General features: G+C 45.9%; 2 protein-coding genes and 1 long non-coding RNA gene across 7 annotated transcripts in view; 1 reads left to right on the top strand and 2 right to left on the bottom strand.

Moving 5' to 3' along the window:
• The window catches only part of LOC143648657 (uncharacterized), a 223,063-nt gene that overhangs the window by 54,651 nt on the left and 146,258 nt on the right, over positions 1-22,154 (top strand). The window lies entirely within an intron of this gene.
• LOC143647736 (uncharacterized) overlaps positions 1-22,154 on the bottom strand; it is a 76,506-nt gene that overhangs the window by 13,949 nt on the left and 40,403 nt on the right. The window lies entirely within an intron of this gene.
• Positions 17,427-21,178, bottom strand: LOC143648652 (Golgi-associated RAB2 interactor protein 4-like). The gene has a single exon (XM_077118927.1). The coding sequence runs from the start codon at positions 19,065-19,067 to the stop codon at positions 17,451-17,453; it is 1,617 nt and encodes a 538-aa protein (XP_076975042.1). The 5' UTR covers positions 19,068-21,178; the 3' UTR covers positions 17,427-17,450.

The raw sequence follows: 22,154 nt of genomic DNA, 5'->3' as shown, positions 1-22,154 counted from the left end.
CGTCCCGTCCCCACCCCGTCCTCCGTCCCACATGAAGCCCCACGTAGGTGCCCTTTAATGCCAATATCCACCCGGGATGCCTGAACGGGGCCCTTCTCCTCGCCACTCAGTGTGTATTTGGAAAATGAGACCCAGAGAGGCAGGGAGTCGCTCAGGGCATCTGGAAATTTCCAGCGAACTAGTCCAGGAGGGCTCAGGCCCTTCCTATACGGTTTGCTTTGCAAATGAGAACCCCCAGATCCTGGGGGCCCCTGCCTGCCCCTACCATGTGAGCCCATTATCTCCAGCATCCCCACAGTGTGTTCACACTTGGCGCACATACAGTGTGTTCACACTTGGCGCACTAGTGGGTGGGGACAACACGGGGTGTGGGCCGCTCTGCGGCCCACCCTCCTCCCCCGAGCACCCTCTCCTCCATTCCCTGAACCCGGCTCCATCCTCTGGGGGAACGTCCTGCAACCTTCAGGCTCTGCTGCCTGCCGTGCTGCGGGGCTATGCCCATCAAAACCCCGGCACAGCTTCTCCTTCCATATCATGAGCCCCTCTGTGAAGTGCCCGTGCATGGACTGCGAGCGGGTGCCCATGAGCCTCAAGGGAGGACACGAGGGGAGCACCGAGGGAGGAGACTCCAGCACCCTTGAGGGACCAGGAATAAAGAGGAGCCTCAGAACAGTCATCTGGTAAATGTCTGCCTGGGGTGCAAATCGTGAGTTTGAGCATCTCATGGGCTGCAGGATATTTTCTAACTTTAGAAAGTTCCCTGGAGGATCCATTACGCTCCTGTATTCTCCTTTTGCGGCTCCAACGCCAGCTGCATGGCAGCTCTCCCTCCTGCTCCAGCATCAGTGACTGGACCCAGGGTCAACAGCATTGCCGGGACTGGGACCAACTCTCCAACCGGCACCAGCTCTAGCACCAGTTGCGGACGTGGCACCCTATCTGCCCCGAGCCCTTGTTCAGGCGGAGCTGGCCCGAAAGCCCCCCCTGGGAGGACGGCTGACGAGCTCGAGCCCCCCTTGGCACAGGCAGCGCTCCAGCTCCCCTGCTCCAGCCGGGACCTGCGAGGGGAAAGGATCCTTCCTTCCCTGCTTTGAAGAAGGCTTCTTTTTTTTCCTGTTTGCTACATTTTTCTTCATATTTTACTTTTTGTGTCTTTATTTACCTTTTGGCATTAAGCACACCTTAAATTGAGTATTTTATTTTTATTACCCATTTGAAGTGTGCATGTCAGCGTCTTGGGAACATGACAAAGCTGTGCAACCATCATCACTGCGTCATCCAGAGCATTTGTCCCCCCGAACAGGTCCCTCAGCAGTCACTCTCCATTCTCGCCTCCATCGGCCCCTGGGAACCTCTGATCTGCTTCTCTCTCACATGCCCCTGAGCCCCGGGCCCTGAAGGGTCGTACGTCGTGGCACAGGGTCAGGCTGGGTCAGCGAGCGTCATCCTCCTACACAGAAGGTGACAGCATGGCTCAGGGAGGTTATGGGACACCCCCCCCAAAGTGTCCCAACTGCAAGGCCAGGGAACAGGTTTGTACCCCAGACCGGCGCTCAGGGCTCAGCTGGGCATCTGTAGTCTGCGTCACCCTTGTGGCTGGGACCCTGCCATCTTCTGACCTCTGCCCTGGCTCAACCCCAAGCACCGTGTCCGGCGTTGGCTGAGTCGGTCCATGTGACTCTAGCCTTGTTCGCAGGAGGTGGCCAGTACAGAGCAGGTGGGAAAGGGGGTCTCTGTGGCATGATGGGACTTACCCACCTAATCAGGTGGTCACTTGCACGGACGGAGGCACAGGTAGGTGGAGGTCTTGACGTTCCTGAGGATGCGATGAGCAGAGGTCAGTTTGTCCAGGTGCTCACCAGGGCTGCCCTGTAATAGATGGATGCGGGGGGGGCGAGGCTGGAGGGACGGCCCTGAACGGCCTGCCCTGAGGACGGCTGGTCTTGCCATCAGGGTTCCCGGAGGAGGGGGTGTCAGGACAGGTTGTGCTCAGCCCCCAAAGCCTGAGGTTTAAGCACCAAGGGCTGGTTGTTCCCTCCCGCTCCACAATCACTGCAGGTCGGCTGGGGGCCCTGGGTCCACCCCCACCCACACTCTCAGGCCACTGCTCTTGAGGCCATTGCCAGTTCATACTGGAGGGAAAGGAGAGCTGGCTGGTCACGCAGGGGTCATCAGGTCACCGGCGTGGAAACACCCATGCCATTTATTTGGATCTCATCACCGTAACTAGGCAGCCAGCTCCACCCAACAACCGGAAGCCAGCATGAAGTTCTGCCAGGAGCCTGGATGAAGGAGAACTGGAAACTTTGGCAAACAATACCAAAGACTCCATGAACAGGAAGTGCAATGTTCTAAAGCAGCCCTAGGGGTTATGACAGATGAAAAGGTCCAAGAGAAACACAAAAGAGCAAATTAAGCAAATACGTAAAGAAAAGCTTGGACTTGTTAACAATAAAAAAAAAACGTGAAGTCAATGAGTTAACATAAATATTCAAAACATTACTAGTATTTGCTGTACTGGGTGCTGGGGATGTGGTGATGAGAGGGCAGACCCGGTCCCCCTTCTGAGGCACTCATGCCCCCCTCGAGGACACATAGACAAATGAGCAGGCAGGAAACACAGTGATTGCAGAGCCCAAGGAGGCAATGAAGCTCTCCTGAAAGCAGGAATTATTTAAACAGAAGAGAACTCTTTCCTCACTGACTGATGCTAAAGAACTAACCTAAGGTCTTTACCCTCTAGTACATTTACGTCCTTCAGGGGTGGTCTGGCTGCGTGGTCTGTCCCCCGTGCCGTGGCTGAGCTGTGACTGGAGAGCTCAGCCCACCGGGCCCTGGCGAGGAGGGACATACAGTCTCTGGTTTTGTTGAGGACTCAGAAAGCAGTCACTTGAGCGCCAGCATGTGACTCAGCAGCATTCCTGCTCTGCTCTGTGTCTCCCAGGCACCGTCCCAGCTACTGCCTGCCTGTCAGTGAAAGGTGGATGGAAGAGCCATCCCTGAAGCTGTAATTATTCACAGTCCTTCCCTATTTAACGGGTGTGCAATCATCACCCTTCCACTGTAGACCACAAGTCACCCTGCACACGCAATGCCTTTCGGACAGCTTGCGGCTGCTAATTTAATAACGTCGTGATCTGACTCTCAAAAATGGATCATGAGGGCAGCAGCTTCTTTTGCACTCTCTCCATCAGGTCCCGAGAGGAAAATGCTGTGCTGGGCCCACAACAGTGACAGTCCTAGTGTCGTGCAATTATTGAGCACCTGCTGTGTGCCGGGTGCATGCAGCCGCTCCTCAGCCCTGAGAATGACCTGATGAGGTGGACATTCTACCCCGCTGTATGGACAAGGCCTAAAGAGCTGAAGCTACCCGGACGCCCCCTCCCTGGAGCACGCGGACACGGGCAGGGGTGGAGGTCGTGTCCACCTGAATGCAGAACTGGCAGCCGTGACCACAGGGCAGCGTCCCCCACTGGAGGCTGGGCGCCCTGTGTGTGTGAGGCAGGGGCCACGCACGCCCCCCGCCCTGGGCTGATGGTGACTCATGAGAGCCGGGAAACGGGCCCGGCTGGAGGGCTTTAATTGTGGTAGGGGGTGCGGCCGGGGCTCGTGCTGGTGCCAAGGAGGGAAGCACCCAGACTTCTTACCCACACAGCCAGCTGTGGGGCAGAAGGGAGAGGCGGGGGAGGGTTGGACAGCTGTCAGCAGACCCTGAAACACCGGCGTCTCAGGCAGGTGACCAGCCGTGTTGTGAGATTCCACAGGCAAGTGTCTTACTTTCCAGGCTGCTGACAGAGCCCGCCCCGCGGGGTGGCGTCACACTGGGGCCTGTTGGCTGGTGGGCTGGAAGGGAGAAGCTGAAGCCGGCGGGGGCAGGGTCTTCCCCTGGGCCGGGGGTCCACTGCAGGCCGGCCTCTCCCTCCTCCTCTCTGGCTGCTCCAGACTCTGGGCTTCTGGCCGCACCCCATTTCTGCCCTTTAGAGGCCCCCAGCCCTATGGATGAAGGTCCCCCAGTTCAGTTGGGCTGTGCCCACACAGGGTCTTAGGGCCTCGTCCCACACAAGTCCACGCCGTGACTGCTCACGTCTTCACAGGGTCCTGTTTACAAACGGGCTCACCGCCCTGAATACGTCCTTGTGGGGGGCGCGAGTCCATTTCCAACAGCAAGTTCTGTGCCTCAGTTTCCGCGGCTGTAAAATGGGTCACGGGGGGGATGATGATGATGATGATAAGAATATCTACCTTGTAGGGGGTTGTGAGTCTTAAATGAATTCCCCTAGGTAAAGGTGACCGGCCTGGCACCCCCAGGGCTCTGCTGCCATCACCCCCCACCCCGAGTTCCTGTGACGCGTGTCCAGGTTGTCCGAGCCCACCGTGGGGGGCTGCAGGTGTGACCGCGTCCACCTCACGCTCGGAGGGGCAGGCTGAGCTCTCCCACCCGCTGCTCTGGGTAAAGGACGTTCTTCACTGCTGGGGTGGGGGAACCGAGGGCACCTGCCCGGCACCGGCGCATCCCTGCAGACCCCGTCAGGGAGGCCTCTGCGTGGGGGACTGTCTCCCCTGCCTCGCTGAGCGCAGGTGTGGGTGCTGCAGGGACCCGGAGAGACGCAGTTTCCCGAGGTCCCTAGAGTGGGGCAGGCAGGGTGCCGGGGCCGCCCGGCGACAGTGAGACCCCCCACCATAGGCCCCACGCTTCCTGCCGGCGACCACCTGCCGCTTCAACTGCAGCGGAAATCTTTTTTTTTTATGGTCTCTTTCCCCACGCATCCCCATGCGTGCTTTTGATGCCTCATTTCCCACTGGTTTAGTTTAGTTTTTTTTTTTTCCCACAAGTATCTTAATTTATTTCTATTGTATTAGCACATATATAACACAAGATTTGCCATTTTAGCCATGTTAAGTGTACAATTCAGGGGCATTAATTACATTTACAATGTTGCATCCCATCACCACCATCCATTACAAAACTTTTTCATCACCCCAAATAGAAATGCTGCACCCATTAAGTAATAACGGCCTAGTCCCCCTTTCCCCAACCCCCGGCAACTTCTATTTTGCTTTCTGTCTCTATGAATTTGCTGGCTCTAAATATTTCATAAAAGTGGAAACATACAATGTTTATTCTTTTGTGTCTGGTTTCTCTCACTTAGCATAATCTTTTCATCCATGTTGTAGCATGTACCAACTTCATCCCTTTTTTATGGCTGAATGGTATTCCATTTTAATAAATATTTTTAAGACCAGATTTCCTTTTTCTTGTTTTCAGTCTGTTGTGGCTTTTTGTCTGTGAGGCTACCTCAGTTTAGTTTTTGTGGTCGTTGCTTCTTTTGCTTTCAAAAGTGCTGTGGCATTTTTATAAACTAATTTTTAACTACACAAGTGAAGAAGGAATTTATTCTCCATGCTAAAAATTTAAAAATCAGTTTAAGCCCAGGGTGCAAGGGAGAAACTGCTATTGCATGCTATGGGCCGTGTTTAACAGGAAAACATCAGCACTACCACAGCAACGCAGTGGGTACATGATCGGGGGTGGGACAAGAGTCAAGGGGGAGGTTTAGATTTCCTGTTTGGTGAGAGTGTGTTTACTGATTATCTTTCTCTTGGGAACAATGAAATTATCTAAAATTGAGAGTGTTGATGGACTGTGGACTTTGGGCAGTATACATGATGCCTGATGAATGCAGGGGGCGGAAGGATGCACTGACTGAGAAGGAGACTGGTGAAGGATGGTGTACACATATGATTGAATATTGTGCTGCTACAAAAAGGAACAAAGTTGTGAGATATGCAACATTGTGAATGAACCTGTGGGACATTTGTTGGGGCAAAATAAGCCAGAAACAAAAGAGCAACTATTGTACGGTCACATTTAGAAAATGCTTATAAGAAAACAGGGGCCTAGATTGTAAGCTCTTATAGTAGACACATTTATTCCAGAGTGGTAATTATTATTTCTGGATTTTTAAAGGCTGTTTTATATATCTATAACCTGGTACTCAGAGATAAGAATGAAGGTGATCAGGTCAGGCTTAAAGTAATTCAGAACACAGGGGTAAAGAAGGCATTGCCTACATTTTAAAACCTTACTTATTCTTTCAGACCAAAGGAAGAAATGTTTATTTTGTCCAGAACCTGAATTTTCTGTAGCACATAATCTAACTCAACCTGTCTGGGTAGGTCAATTAAACAATCAAAACACAGGGAGCCCAGAATAAGAGTGAGGGCCTTTAGTCCCGTGTTGCTTCACCGATGCCTGGATACATCCCAGAGTATTTAGCTATGGAACAATTAGTTATAAAACAGATTTCAGAGTTTGTAATGAGTTACAATTCCACAATTTTACATTTTTACTTCTAGCTGCTCTAAGGTACTGTAGGCTAAAATATCAATTTAATGATCCAGCAGTCACATTCATATGTTAAAGCCGACCTTCTCTGTGTAACTCCACCACCGCCTTTCATCTTTCTCCCACTCATCAGGGGTATTTGGGCTGTGCCTATTCTAACTTCTTCATGTTGGAAGGGGCTGTGACTAATATGGAGTAGGGGGATGGAACTAGCTGATGTTCTGGAGACGTATCTGGTCCAGGGGGCCTATCAGGCATGGGGTCCTTAAGGATTCCACACGAGACAGCCAGTTAGAGCTAAACAGGCTTATTGAGAGAGAGAGAAACGGATTAAGAGGAAAGCAAGAGCAGGCGGTAGCCAGCGATACCTGCTAGTGGAAGGAAAGGATAAATGGCCCCAACTCCCTTTCTGACAGCTCGGGTGTTTTTTTTTTTTATTATTTTTTTTAAATACCAAAAAGAAAAAAAAAACAAATGCAAACATTCTTATTTTGATCATTCTGTTCTACCTATATAATCAGTAATTCACAATATCATCACATAGTTGCATATTCATCATCATGATCATTTCTTGGAACATTTGCATCTATTCAGGAAAAGAAATAAAATGAAAACAGAAAAAAATGTATACATACCATACCCCTTATCCCTCCCTTTCATTGATCACTAGCATTTCAAACTAAATTTATTTTAACATTTGTTCCCCCTATTATTTAGTTTTATTACATATGTTCTACTCATCTGTTGACAAGGTAGATAAAAGGAGCATCAGACACAAGTTTTTCACAATCACCCAATCACATTGTGAAAGCTATATCATTATACAGTCATCTTCAAGAAACATGGCTACCGGAGTACAGCTCCACATTTTCAGGCAGTTCCTTCCAGCCTCTCCACTAAGTCTTAGCTAACAAGGTGATATCTACTTAATGCATAAGAATAACCTCCAGGAAAACCTCTCGACTCTGTTTGGAATCTCTCAGCCATTGACACTTTATTTTGTCTCATTTCTCTCTTCCCCCTTTCCGTTGAGAAGGTTTTCTCAATCCCATGATGCTGAGTCTCAGCTCATTCTAGGGTTTTTCTCAATCCCTTGATGCTGAGTCTCAGCTCATTCTAGGATTTCTGTTCCACGTTGCCAGGAAGGTCCACAACCCTGGGAGTCATGTCCCACGCAGAGAGGGGGAGAGTGGTGAGTTATGTTTGTTGTGTTGGCTGGAGAGAGAGGCCACATCTGCAGCTTGGGGTTTTAAAGGAAAAACACACCAAGAGGGGTGGGGGTGGCGTGCAATGCAGGCATCACTGGGAGGTTTTGGGCTGGTGCCGATCAAGGTTTCAGGCCTGTGGGCACCGGGCCTGGCCTCTGGCAGGTGGGGTGTCAGCAAGTTCCTGGTCATCTATCTCGCCAGCACATCAGGTCCTGTCACAAGAGCTGCTGAGGGAGAGAAACCGAAAGGGGCCCCCAGGCCACAGAATCCATTCTGTACATCAAGTTTTATTTTCTGAGACCTGGTATTCCTGCCTTTTTATTTTAATAAACTCAACCAGAGCTGGGGTTAGGTTTGGGGGCATGCCTTACTCAGCTCAAAGCAATTTTTGGAGAGAGCAGGGATGTCACGTTTTCTTTTTGGCTAGTTCCTACTGTGTTCGGGTGAAGTTGGGGGAAGAAATTGCTTTGAGCTGAGCCAGGGAATTATTGGGTTTGGAGGGTTCTTCTGCTGGAACTGGCTGATACCAGGTTTTTATTGCCACAGGAGTAGATTTTCACGTTTTTGTTGTAGCAGGAGTCTGTTTTCAGAATTTTGCTGGTTGGTCACAGTTGCAGTTGACCAGTGAACAGGTTTAAATAGACACTGTGAGAGAAGGGGGGTTAGGAGGATAATTAAAGAGGATAATTAAGGAGGAGTGGGTTGTCAATAAGAATCAAGGGGCAAAGGGATGAACTGATGAAAGAAGTTGTTATTTTTGGACAGTTCAGCATGTTCAGGTTTCAGAGCTTCTTTGGCATTAGAAGAATTTGGAGGTTTTAAGTTTTCATAAAAGTGAAATCAAATAGTATCTATCCTTTTTTGTCTGTCTGATTTCACTCAGCTGAGAGAGAAGCTCTGACTGTGTTTACCATGTGCCCTTCCACTTGAGAGAGAAACCTTGAACTTTATTGGCCTTCTTGAACCAAGGTGTCTTTCTCTGGATGCCTTTGATTGGACATTTCCATAGACTTGTTTTAATTGGGACATGTTCTCGGCCTTAGAACTGTAAACTAACAACTTATTAAAGCCCTCTTTTGAAAAGCGATTCCGTTTCTGGTATATTGCATTCCGGCAGCTAGCAAACTAGTCCAGGTGGTTTTGTGGAGGGCCAGGAGCAATCACTGAGGCCCAAGCAGGGAAAGTCCCCACAACACTGGGGCGGAATGTCCCAAAGAGTTAAACAATAATCAATGTTAGGAAACTGAGGGAACGGGATGTGTTTTGGCAACCACTAACAGCATTCTTCTGCTTCTATGATCACGCTTGCTTGCTAGCAACTGCAAAAGCCACAACATGATTTTAGCCTTTATAAGCACACCTTGAAAACCTCTGGGGGCTGCTCTCTGAATCCTCTTTCTTGGAGGTTTCTGAGGCAGTCGCCAGCCGGCTAATAGAGACTCCAAATTGGCTTGCAGTTTTGAATTGTGTGGTCTCTCTTTCGGTGCGCCCCACAACACTGTTAGGTCTAATTGATTTATGAAGTTGTTTAACTTTTCTATTTCCTTTCTGCTCTTCTGTCAGGTTGTTCTGTCTCTAGAGGAGAGTGTTGGATTGCCGTCTCCTGTTGTTATTGTTGAAACGTCCATTGCTCCCTTCAGTTTTGCCAATGTCTGTCTCATGTCCTTTGGAGCCCCTTGATTGGGAGCATAAACATTTATGATTGTTATTTCTTCTTTGTGGAGTGTCCCTTTAATGAATATATAGTGTCCTTCTTTGTCTCTTATGTCTTTACATTGAAAGTCTATTTTGTCTGATATTAGTATAGCTTCTGCTTTCTTTTGGTTACAACTTGTATGGAGAATATTTTTCTATCCTTTCACTTTCAATCTATTTGTATCCTTGTGTCTAATGAGTCTCTTGTAAATGCATGTAGCAGGATTATGTTTCTTAATCCATTCTGCCAATCTGCATCTTTTTTCTTTTTATTTCAGCAACAGAATACCAATTTGTATTTATTCCTAAAAGTATTTCAAGCCCTGATAGCAGCTTTCACATCAAGCCACTCAAATCATTACATCTATGGGAGGCATATATCAGCCATATGATATTTTAGGGAAAGTCCGTTAGTGCTGGCTATTGAAAAAAACTTTTCCATTAAAATTCTGAAAGCACTTCAAGAATAGTCACCTGAAGATGTCTTCATTGGGTTTCTATGAAGATCTTCTCTGTAACTCTGCCATTTTCCTCTAAACCCCTGTGTTGTAAATGCGTCCCTAATGATGAAATTGCTATTTATATAACATTCAAAATCACTCCCATTAAGACCAAATTAACATCACTTAAAATATTGCCAAAAATGGTTTTTCTTTGAATAATTACTCTCTATTAATTTTTGCCTCAGTGCTTTTTTCTTTCAGAAAGATAATTTATAAGGGATAGTCACACCATACAGGCTTTTCTACTCTCATTTTGGTGCATAAAGCAGGATCTTAAACAAAGTTTCAAAACCCAGGTGAGCTGGGGACCAAGAGACTACCAGAAGTACTCAAGATCTTGAAAGATAATTAAACCCCTGAACACCCACAGTCACATATAAATCATTAAAAGTCTTTTTTGTTGATAACCAGCACTACAGAAATTATGTGGAAAGATTTATCATGCACACATGTCTATACATGAATTAAATCCATGAATAGTTTAAAAAACACTAATTTGAGAAAAAGGTTTACTAATGATTTGTGTGTGTGGCTTACTAAAACCCTTAAGAGAAGATGTGCCAACATAAAATAGTCAGGCTGATTTTTTTTTAACATTTTTTATTGCGTGGTATAACATATATACAAAGCAGAGAACTAAAAAAGCAATAGTTTTCAAAGCGCTCTTCAACAACTGGTTACAAGACAGATCCCAGAGTTTGTCGTAGGCTACCATAAGATCCTCTCATATTTTTCCTTCTAGCTGCTCCAGAATATAGGAGGCAAGAGAACTTAAATACTTTTTTATCATCACAATCGACTTTCTTCCTTCTTTTTTTGTGAACAATAAGATATATACAAAAAAGCTATAAATTTCCAAGCACTGCACCACAATTAGTTGTAGAACACATTTCAGAGTTTGACATGGTTTACAGTTCCACAATTTTAGGTTTTTACTTCTAGCTGCTCTAAAATACTAGAGACTAAAAGAGATGTCAGTTTAATGATTCAGCATTCATATTCATTTGTTAAATCCTATCTTCTCTGTATAACTCCACTGTCACCTTTGATCTTTCCATCCCTCTCTTTAGGGGTGTTTGGGCTATCGCAATTCTAAATTTTTCATATTGGAAGGGTCTGTATTTATATGCCAATCGGTAACTTTAATTGGTACATTTAGTCCATTAACATTCAAGGTTTATACCAAAAAGGCATTTCTTGAATCTACCACCTTATCTTTTTTATGTTATTTGTGGGATATATTTATTCTTTACCCTTTTTCTCTTTTTATCCTTTAAGTTACCCTTACTGGCACTTTTCAGTTCTGTGCCCTCCTCCCGACCTTGCTCTCCTGTCTTTTTTTACAACTGGCACAAGTCCTTTTAGTATTTCTTGTAGGGCTGGTCTCTTTTTTGACAGATTCTTTCAGGATTTGTTTGTCTGTAAAAATTTTAATCTTTCCCTCCGTTTTGAAGGCTGGGTACAGAATTCTTGGCTGGAAGTCTTTCTCTTTCGGCATCTTAAATATTTCATACCACTGTTTTCTTGCCTCCGTGGTGCCAGTTGGATAGTCCAAATTCAGTCTTATGTGGTTTCCCTTGTATGAGGTAGATTGTTTTTCTCTTGCTGCTTTCATAATTTTCTGCTTCTCTTCAATATTTAACAGACTCATTAGTATTAGTTTCTTGGGGAAGGCCTGTTTGGACTTATTCTGTTTGAAGTTTTTGACTTGTATATTTATGTCCTTTATGAGGGTTGGGAAGTTTTCCCCCATTACATCCTCAACTACTCTTCCTAGCCCTTGACTCCTTCCTCTCTTCTCCTTCCGGGAAACCATTGATTCTTATATTTGTACACTTTGTTTTGTCCATCATTTTCCTGAGATCCAATTAAAATTTATCTATCTTTTTTGCTATTTGCTGTTGTGAGGGTTTGAAATCTGTTGTCCCATCCTCTAGTTCGCTTATTCTTCAGCCTCTTCAAATCTGCTGTTTTTGTCTCTAGTATGGGTTTTTGGGGGGATGGGGTGGGGTGCATGGTCTGGGAATGGAACCCGGGTCTCCGCATGAAAGGCGAGCTGAGCTATTCTACCACTGAACCTCTAGTATGTTTTTATTTGGTCAACAGAATTTTTAATCTCTGTGATATCTGGTATTTTTTTTATTCTTTCAAACTCCTCTTTATGCTCTTCTACTGTCTTCTTGATTTCCTTTATGTCATTAGCCATCCCACTTAGTTCATTTAGTAGAGTTATATGAATTTTGATTAGTTGTTCCAATGTCTTTGTCTCTTCTGGTGTTTTAATTTGGTCATTAGGGTGGGCTATGTCTGTCGGCATTGTGATACGCTTCGTGATCTCCTGTTGTATTTATTGCATGTAGTATCTTTTTTTAAAATTTTTTTTATTGATAAGTCTTCACATACATACAGTCCATACATGGTGTACAATCAGTGACTCACAGTATCATCACATAGTTCTGTATTCATCACCATGATCATTTTTAGAACATTTGCATCACTCCAGAAAAAGAAATAAAAAGAAAAAACTCATGCATCCTATACTCCATGTCTTTGACACCAATATTTCAATCTACCCAATTCATTTTACCCCTTATCCCCCCATTACTTATTTATTTATTTTATCCATAATTTTTTACTTGTCTGTCCATACCCTGGATAAAAGGAGCATCAGGCACAAGGTTTTCACAATTACATGGTCACAGTGTAAAAGCTATATCATAATGCATTCATCTTAAAAAATCAAGGCTACTGGTACAGCTCAACAATTTCACGTACCTCCTTCCAGCTACTCCAATATACCATAAACTAAAAAAGGATATCTACATAATGCATAAGAATAACCTCCAGGATAACCTCTCGGCTCTGTTTGAAACCTGTCAGCCATTGACACTTTATTTTGTCTCATTTCTGTCTTTCCCCTTTTGGTCAATAAGGCTTTCTCAACCCCATGATGCTGGGCCCTGGCACATCCCAGGACTCCTGTCCCACGTTGCCAGGGAGATTTAAACCCCTGGGAATCGTGTCCCCATGGGGTGGGGATGGCAGTGAGCTCATCTGCCATGTGCTTTGTGTGTCTGGGTGATTGTGCCCTTGCAGTGCCCGCCCGTCGCCCCCTTGGTGGTGGGCCTGCTTCTGCAGCAGCACATCCTCGCTGAGAGGCGGTGTGGAGAGGGAGTGGGGCATGTTCACACACACCACTGCACAGCATTGGGATGAGTCAGCTCCAAACCTGTGAGGGGCCAGCTCTGGCTGGAAACCCTGCACTGAGTGGGAAGAGGGGCACCTGAGAGGAGGCTCAAAGCAAGGGTCTAGGAGTATCCCACAGTATCCTGCGGGATAAAGCCATGGGAGAGACGGATTCATGCATGTAAGCCCCTGAGAAGTGTGGGCAGATTCTTCCTGAAGGATCAGGGCAGTCTCTCTGTGTCTTGTGCGTGGGAAGGAAAGAAAAGCGTAGGGTTGAGGGCCTGCGAGAATATAAGGGAATGTATTTTCTCTTCATTTAAGCATTTTGAAATATAATAGGTCCTTTGGTGATAGAAAGGATCTTGGGAACTATAACAAAGAATTCCAGACTTTGGAGGGACTTTGGAGTCGTCTAATCTCTTTCTGTGTTGAACAGATGGAGAATTCTAGGCCCAGGAAGGGCAGTGGTTAAATGGATTCTGTTTAGTGCATTTTAGGCCCCTTACATATGTTAACACATTTAATTGTTAAGCCCCGTAAGAATTAAATATCCCTATTTTACAGACAAGAAGACTAAGGTCTAGAAAGAAGTTGCAGCCAGTAAGTTCCAGAATGAGAATTTGAAGCTAGACAGTCCAGTGTATTTGGAACCATGCCAGCACTAAACTGCAGCGCCAGGGCTGGAAACTAGGTTTCTTGGCCTCCCGAGCTCTGTTGCCCTGCCTTCTGGCCCATCTCTTCTGGTCCTTTACCTCAAGGCCCTGGAATGCCTGGACCCACTTCCAGTAGTGTAGGCTGACTTCACAGCCAAATCACCCCCAAACTCAAACCAATATCAACCCCATAGCTCAGGAAAGGTGAACCCCTCTGCTGTTCTAGGGAGGGCAGGGGTGAGACTATGCCAAGTGATGAGGTCGGGGCAGAAGCTCCTCACAGTCAGAAACACCCTCTGTCTTATTCCTGTCAAATATCGGGGTTCAGGTTTCCCTCAAAGATCCCACTTGTTGCCCTCCCCCAAGACATTTTTTTTTAAGTGCATAAAGTGGTGATTCAAGTTATATGGGAAGCTTACAACCCTCTGGGATTGGCGAGATCTATCTAGTTCTGGAAGCACTTTTTTGTGATTGTCTTTCTGGGTTTTAAGTTGAGGAATTTCCCTTATTCTACTTTTCTTTGAAAGCTGACTGCATTTACCATGTAGCTTTTTTAAAAATTCATTTATTAATTAAAAAAACTAAGAACAAACAAAAATATTATCATATAATTCTGTCCTACATATATATTCAGTAATTCTCAATATCATCACATAGTTGCATATTCATCATTTCTTACATTTGCATCAATTCAGAAAAAAATAAGACAACAGAAAAAGAAATAAAACAATAACAGAAAAAAAAAGATTATACATACTATATCCCTTATCAGTAGCATTTCAAACTAAATTATTTTAACATTTGTTCCCCCTATTATTTATTTTTATTCCATATGTTCTACGTATTTCTTGGCAAGGTAGATAAAAGGAGCATCAAAGAGAAGGTTTTGACAATCACACAGTCACATTGTGACAGCTGTATCATTATTCAGTCATCCTCGAGAAACATGGCTACTGGAACACAGCTCTACATTTTCAGGCAGTTCCCTCCAGCCTCTCCATTACATCTTGAATAACAAGATGATATCTACTTAATGCATAAGAATAACCTCCAGGACAACCTCTGGACTCTGGAGTCTCTCAGCCATTGACACTTTGTCTCATTTCACTCTTCCAAGACCCTTTTGGTTGAGAAGGTTTTCTCAATTCCTTGATGCTAAGTCTCAGCTCATTCTAGGGTTTTTCTCAATCCCTTGATGCTGAGTCTCAGCTCCTTCTAGGATTTCTGTCCCATGTTGCCAGGAATGTCCACACCCCTGGGAGTCATGTCCCACATAGACAGGGGGAGGGTGGTAGAGAGAGACTCCTCATCTGAGCAACAAAAGAGGCTCTCTTGGGGGTGACTCTTAGGCCTAAATTTTAAGTAGACTTGACCTATCCTTTGTGGGGTTAAGTTTCATATAAACAAACCCTAAGACTGGGGGCTCAGCCTATAAATTTGGTTGTCTACACTGCTTGTGAGAATATCAAGCATTCAACTTGGGGAAGTTGCATTTCTCCCCGTTCTCACCATTCCCCAAAGAGGGCTTTGCAAATACTTTTCCACTCACTGACCGAATCACTCTGGGATTCATCGGGGCATCACTCTGGACAAACCAACAAAATCTCATGTCCTACCTGAGACTCCAAGTACTTATGGTGTTCAATCAAACTATCTACATAAGTTATATAAGGAAATTCACTAGTCAAAATATGAATTTTGTAACTGTTCTAGTTTGCTAGCTGCTGGAATGCAACACACCAGAGACAGATTGGCTTTTAATAAAAGGGGATTTATTTTGTTGGTTCTTCAGAGGAAAGGCAGCTAACTTTCCACTGAGGTTCTTTCTTAAGTGGAAGGCACAGGATGGTCTCTGCTGGTCTTCTCTCCAGACCCCTGGGTTCCAACAACTTTCCCCGGGGTGACTTCTTTCTGCATCTCCAAAGGCCTGGGCTGAGCTGCAAGTGCTGAGATGAGGAATGCCGAGCTGCTTAGCTGTGCTACATTGCTATCTCTCATTTAAGCACCAGCCAATTAGTCAAACGTCACTCATTACAGCAGACACGCCTCCTAGCTGACTGCAGATGTAATTGGCAACAGATGAGGTTCACGTACCATTGGTTTATGTCCGCAGCAACAAGACTAGGTATGCTCACCTGGCCAAGTTGACAACTGAATCTAACTAACACAGTAACAAACATTATTTGGTTTAGTCTCACACACATGGTGACATTTTCAAGTATTACCATCTATTTTCAGCACCCTGCAAAAACAACATTTCTTTGTTGCTCCTCATGCAAAAACGTTTTTAAAATTGTGCGTGTGACCTTTTTTGCTGGCTAGATGGATTATGTGGCTCCATCATTAGATGGAGATGTGACTCCCCCCATTCTGGGATGGTCTTGATTGGTTTACTGGAAGCCTTTAAAAGAGGAAACATTTGGGGACAGTTAGAAATGACAGAAGCCTCAGAGCCAGCAGAGAGAGAGCCTACAGGAACTTCAGAGCAGAGCTGACACAGATGCTACCTCCTAGAGAACAGATGTTTGGAGATACATGGGGCTCAGCAGATGAAACCATGAAATGTTAAGCCAGAGTGTGAAGAGAGCCAAGTGAAGCCATGAGATGAAGGCACGCCTCAGAGAAGCAAAGTGAGGAACCGCCTCAGGAACTGGCTGAAAGCAGTGGAGCCCAGGAGGAAGGGACCAGCGGATGCCAGCCACGTGAGTACTCAGCTGACAGAGGTGTTCCTGACACATCAGCCTTCCTTGAATTAAGGTATCGCTCCCTGGATGCCTTATAGAAACTTAAACATGTAACTTATTAAATTCCCCTTTTAAAAAGCTGTTCCAGTTCTGGTACACTGCATTCTGGCAGCTTGCAAACTCCACGCACCACTTTTTCAAACTAGGCAAAAACGAGGGAATGCTAAGCACAAAATTATGGACAGTAGTTCTAAGAAGGAAAAGTGGGAGATGGGGTTGAGGAGGTGTATACACAAGGACTTCAAGAGTTTCAAAATGTTCTATTTCTTAAGTAAACTGAACGGCATAAATTATTGGGTTTTTTTTCATATTTTAACATCTCTGAAATTGTCCTTTTATTTCCCATATGTCCTTTGGCTATGTTTTCAGTTTTCTCTAAGGCACAAGTGTGATGTATGACCAAAATTAAAGCTATGAAAACTTGTAATTTTAGATAAATTACCACCAGAACCTTTGGTTATATGACATCCCCACTTCATGAACACTGAAGCTCAGAGAACATAACTTGGTTGAGTCACACAGTGCAACTCGGCAGAAGAGTGAGCCACCGCACCAGCCCAGCTCTTGGTAAAGCCCTGCCTGAGGATGGAGGTGGGCAAAGCGAACAAAGGAGACAGGGACACCACAGGGACCCAGGGCACCTGCCTGCACCACCAGGTGTGTAGCTGCCATTCCCAGTGTATCAGTTCTGTGGGTGGAGATTTGGGCTCTTCCCCGCTTTTCTCTTACACCTTCTCATAGTTGTCTCCTAGGACACGGGTTACAGTCTCTGTGTGATACAGACCTAGGGGTGAAATTACTTGTCTTGCCTGTTCTAATTGTACCAGATGCTCCTGCACCCCTCTTTCCCCGACCATCCAGGGAGTATGAGTCCTGCCGTTGCTTTGTTATGAAGGAACAAAACTTTGTAACACGGAGGGGGTGCATAATGGAGCATCCCAGCCTGCTCTCCCAACTTTCAGCTCTGCCGAGCATGAGTGAGAGGGGGCTCCCTTTCCCTGGGCGTGGCTGCAGCACATGACATCACAAAACACAGAGGTGGCTACCAGTCTGCAGGACATGGCTAAAGCAGAACACAGCACAACACAGTATGACATTTTGATATTTATTGAATATCAAGTGGAATAGTCTCCCTGGGGATACTCCCCGGAGGTCACTGAAGTCAGGGCACTGATGTTCGCACCCTGGTGACGCTCAGCTGACCCCACGACGAGGCTCACATCTGTTCTGTGGGCTGACGATGATATAGTTAACCTGGCTCTCAGGCCCCTCAGGAATGACGTGAGCCTGCTCGGACCCTTTTCTGTGGAGCCCGAACTGGCAGTGGATCCACCCGTCCTGGACTTCCCAGAAGACCTGGAGTCCTTTGCAGGGGGCGTGCGGCTAATGCCCTGGTTAAGGGAAGGGCGCTCACTGCCCTGATGTCCTTCTTGCTTATGATCTTTCCTGGTGGATCTGTGGCTAGAGAAGGACCGGCCTGGTGACTGTCGGTCAACTTGGTGTCTGCTCTTCTGTTCCCTCTCCCTTTTCTCCCGGGCCGCGGCGTTGGCCTGGGAGACTCGTCGGCCTGCCTCCTGTCCAGTGTTCTGGCCTTGGCTCACTGAGCTGGAGATGGGCGATTCTGCTGCTGTTGGGACTGCAGCTGTTTCTACGATGCTCTTGATGGTGGATGTCCTGGCAATCGCCATGCTCGTGCTGCCCTCAGGAGAGGGACTTGCCAACGCCACTGTGCTGGAGGTCCACTCGGATGTCTTGCTTGCCGCCCCAGCACTGGCCACCTTGATGTTCTTCGCAGGCACGCTGATGACACCCGCCATGGCCACATGGCTCTTGCCTCCTCTCGGGCGCCTGGAAGCGGCTCCTGGTCCTGTCACGGTATTTTGCGCAGAACCTGCAGACATAGATGTCATCACGCTCACCACGGCGCCTGCTGCACTGCCCTTCATTGCCGCCCCTGCTGTTGCCCAGGATGCTGCAGGCTGTGCCGGTTTGAGGGTGGTCATGGCAGGCCTGCTGGGCTCTCTATAGTTCCTTCCTTCACCCCCAGCAAAACCTGCAGAGGAGGCCCAAGACATGTCAGAGATGACGCGGAGGCTCCTGATGTCATCCCCTTCTCCATGGGACTCAGCTGATGTGCTGGCCTGGTCCTCTTCCTCCAGCTCTGGCACGCATATCATATCCCAGGCAGGAACGGCATGAGTACCACTGTTACTCTCCACAGGTGGGTGCAGGAGGTAAATGATTTTTAGCCACTGCACGAATAGGTCTTCCTGAGCATCCAGATTGGGGCACAGCTGCAGGTAAAAGGAGCGGCCGGTGGCGAACTTCAGGCGCAGCTGCTGTTTCTCCCGGTTGTGAACCGACAGCCTGATGAGCTTCAAGGGCAGCAGCCTGGTGAGCTCCATGGTCTTCTCAGCTTGGTGGCCTCTCCCCTGGGTGGTCTGGCCCCTGCGGGTGACGGGTTGGGCCAGCAGCATGACATCGGGGAGGGACAGGAGGGGGCTGGTGCACACGATGCCCACGGTCACAATTTGGATTCGGTTGTGCATGTCAATCACCTCTCCCCTCCGGGTGACCTGAATGAAGTCGCTCTCAAACACGGGGGCGTACTTAAACATATCGTACTCCCCCTCGGACAGGTGGCGCTGCAGCTTGCCCATCGGCATGTTGAACATGCTCGCTGCAGGCCCACTCCGCACTATGTAGTAGGGGACCTCACCGCGACCGCTCATGATGACACTTGAGTGGCAGCGGCAGCACCGGCACGGCGGGGCGCTGGGTCTCCCTTGGCCTCGTGGGCGATGAGTCAGCAGCACACCGGGGTGCGGTGGCGGCTCTCCAGATGTTCTTTCCACTGGCTCTACCCCACAGGACCCCAGAGCCTCCCAGAGGGCAGGGTGGGGAGTGGGGGGCTCAGCGGATTGCTGGCACAGGGGATGTCGCAGGTGCTCTGAATCTCACCCGAATCTGCTCTAAGTCACAAGGACTGAGAGTGGGCTCCTGACAGGTTCACTGACGCGCTCCTGGCAAGAGAATTTCCCACTCAGCCTTCACCCCTGGCCCAGCCCTATTTATACTCTGCGACCCTTTGTGAGCTGTCCCTGTCATGCAGCCCCCTTTGTCCTTGTCACCCCAGCTGTCACCTCAAGGCAGGACCACTGTCCTCCCCCAAAACACCCCATCTCTCCACAGAGGCCGGGCTCACCTGCCAGGGATATATGCATCTCAGGGCAAAAATAAAGTGGAAAATTAAAGCACTTCTTGGCTCTTTTGCTAGGTTATAAGTATACTAGAGACTTCCAAGAATTTGTTAATGTAACAGTTTCATGGATTTCATATGACATATAAAATATAATGTATTTTAACACAGGCCACTAATTAAAATGCAATGAAAACTGGGGTTTCATGACAAAGGCCTAAATCTTTTCAGTTAATTCCATTTCTTTTATGTTGGATTTAAGTCACTCTCCTACACCAAGAACCGTAATAGCTGTCCTCACCATTTAAAATCTTCATTTTATATTCTCCGTCTGCTTACAATTATTCATGCGACATGAGACATAGAGCACTGAATCTGAATATCTTCCGTCAGTTTCCTGCATAAATAAAATTTTCTAACTGCTAATAGTAAACATCAAACCTAAATTCAAGGTTTAGGTTTACAAGATTGTAAAGTGTGTGGTATGTTAGGGAAAATAACATGAGAAGTGAGCTGTAAAGACAAAAAGAAAAATGTGTTTCCCTTCTGTGTTGGGGGTGGGTGGGAAGGGATGGCCAACAAATGAGAATGGGGATCAGCACTTGCCAGAGTAAAAAGAGACCTTTAATGAAAGTCAATTTCTTTCTTGATTTCCCAAGATATTCACTTGTACTGATATAATTCAGGGGAAAAGAGAGAATTCCAAGAAAAAAAAATACCGGTGTGAGGTGAGTGGAACGCATTATTGTTTCTCATGGGCTGGAATAATTGTGGAAATCATCTCAATGATTTCCAAGATTAGTTCATGTAGTTGTAACAAGAGAGCAGCTGTTTTACTAGTGGCAGAGATGATTTAATCTTTCAGACCATCAGATATGGTATGGCAAAGCAATTGAAAACCGAAAATAAATCTGCCATGATCAACTAATGTCTTAAAAGCTAAAGACATTTTTCTCTTTTCTTTGTAACACAGGTAAACTAACAGTTGGAAAATGCAACCTTATGAGGTTTGTGTTATTTTAAACTTCTGTGGATATCAGTCATATATTGTGATGTTTTGTAGTTACTGATGTTTTGAATTTACATACAAATATACACACATGCCATATAACTGGAAACTAAATACAATGTCTAAAAGAAATTAACAATAAGTGTTTTTCATGAGCTTAGCAGTTCATTATAGAATCTGTCTACTATGGGGATCGTAACTCACTTGAATGGATAAGCAATACTAATTTTGATTTTTTAATTTTTATATACCATTAGCTCTTGCAGAAAACAACAGCACACATACACTTTAGTGGCCCAATTCAATTACCATAGGCATTTGGTGTAACCAGAGTAGCAGATGATTCTGCTTACCATAATGAGATTGACTTACTAGCTTTGCATTTAAAGAAGATTTCAAAGCCCAAAATTTCTAATGTTAGTGGCCAAAATTGCCAAAGTTGAATACCATTTAGATACATAAAAAACACACACAGAGCACTATTCTTTTAGTACAATCTCAAAAACTCTTTAGATATAAACGTACATTTAGAATAGCATCGTACTGTCTAGTATAAATAAATGAGAAGTGTAGTGCTTTTTAAAGAGCAATTACTTGTATCATGATGAGTTAGCTCTTCCTGAATTAGGGAACCATGTTCTAGACCAAAGTTTCTACACTCAGTCCTCTGCTAACACTCTGTCTAAATACCTGCAGTGCATCACCATGCTTGTGCCTGACTTTGAAATATTAGCTCAAATGCTACTTCCTGACAATTCTTAAATTCTTCAGCTAGAATCCCCATTTGTACCCATTCCTCGATTATAAATGCAGTGAGAGAAGGCCCACGTTTCATGCTGTGGTCTCTAGGACTTTCAGGTTATGGGAGGTCAACCAATACTTATAGTATTTTCCGTATTCTGTAGTATTATAGAATCCGCAATTATGACTTATTAGTATTGTGTAAGGATTCTTTAAATGTGAATAATCAACTAATTGTTTCCCAAGTTGGAAATTTTAAGAAAAGAATTCTTATAAATAGTCCCTTTATTATTAACAAATAATGAAATCTATTAGATATTTTGCTAATCAGTTTTTGTAAAAATGTATAGGAATTCATGTTAAAGTTAGTGTGCTGGTTTTTAACTGTTCTGCACCCCAGAAAACTGTGTTCTTTTAATACAGTCTTGTTTGGACAGACCTATTGTTGGGCGGACATTTTCAACAGGCTGTTTCCAGGGAGATGTGACCACGCCCATTTAGGTGGGTCTCAGTCAGATTCCTGGAGGCAAATTTATTGTTGGTGGGGAGGTAAAATGGCACAATGCTCTAGAAGCAGTTTGGTGCTTCCTGAGGAAGCTAAGTACAGAAGTGTCATATGATCCAGGAATCCCATTACTAGGTGTCTTTTCAGAGGACATGAGGGCAAAGAAAGAAACTGGCATTTGCACACCAATGTTTATAGCAGCATTATTTATAAGTGCCAAGCAAGGGAAACAGTCCAAGTGTCCATCAACAGAGGATTAGCTAAACAAGCTGTGATACATACATAGGATGGAATGTTACACCGCTATAACACAGGGCAAAGTCATGAAGCATGTAACAATGTGGATGGACATTGACGACATTATG

This window comes from Tamandua tetradactyla, chromosome 10, assembly GCF_023851605.1.
Source record: "Tamandua tetradactyla isolate mTamTet1 chromosome 10, mTamTet1.pri, whole genome shotgun sequence".
Taxonomy (NCBI): domain Eukaryota; kingdom Metazoa; phylum Chordata; class Mammalia; order Pilosa; family Myrmecophagidae; genus Tamandua; species Tamandua tetradactyla.
Note: the sequence above shows the minus strand (reverse complement) of the source record. Positions and strands in the feature narration are given on the sequence as shown.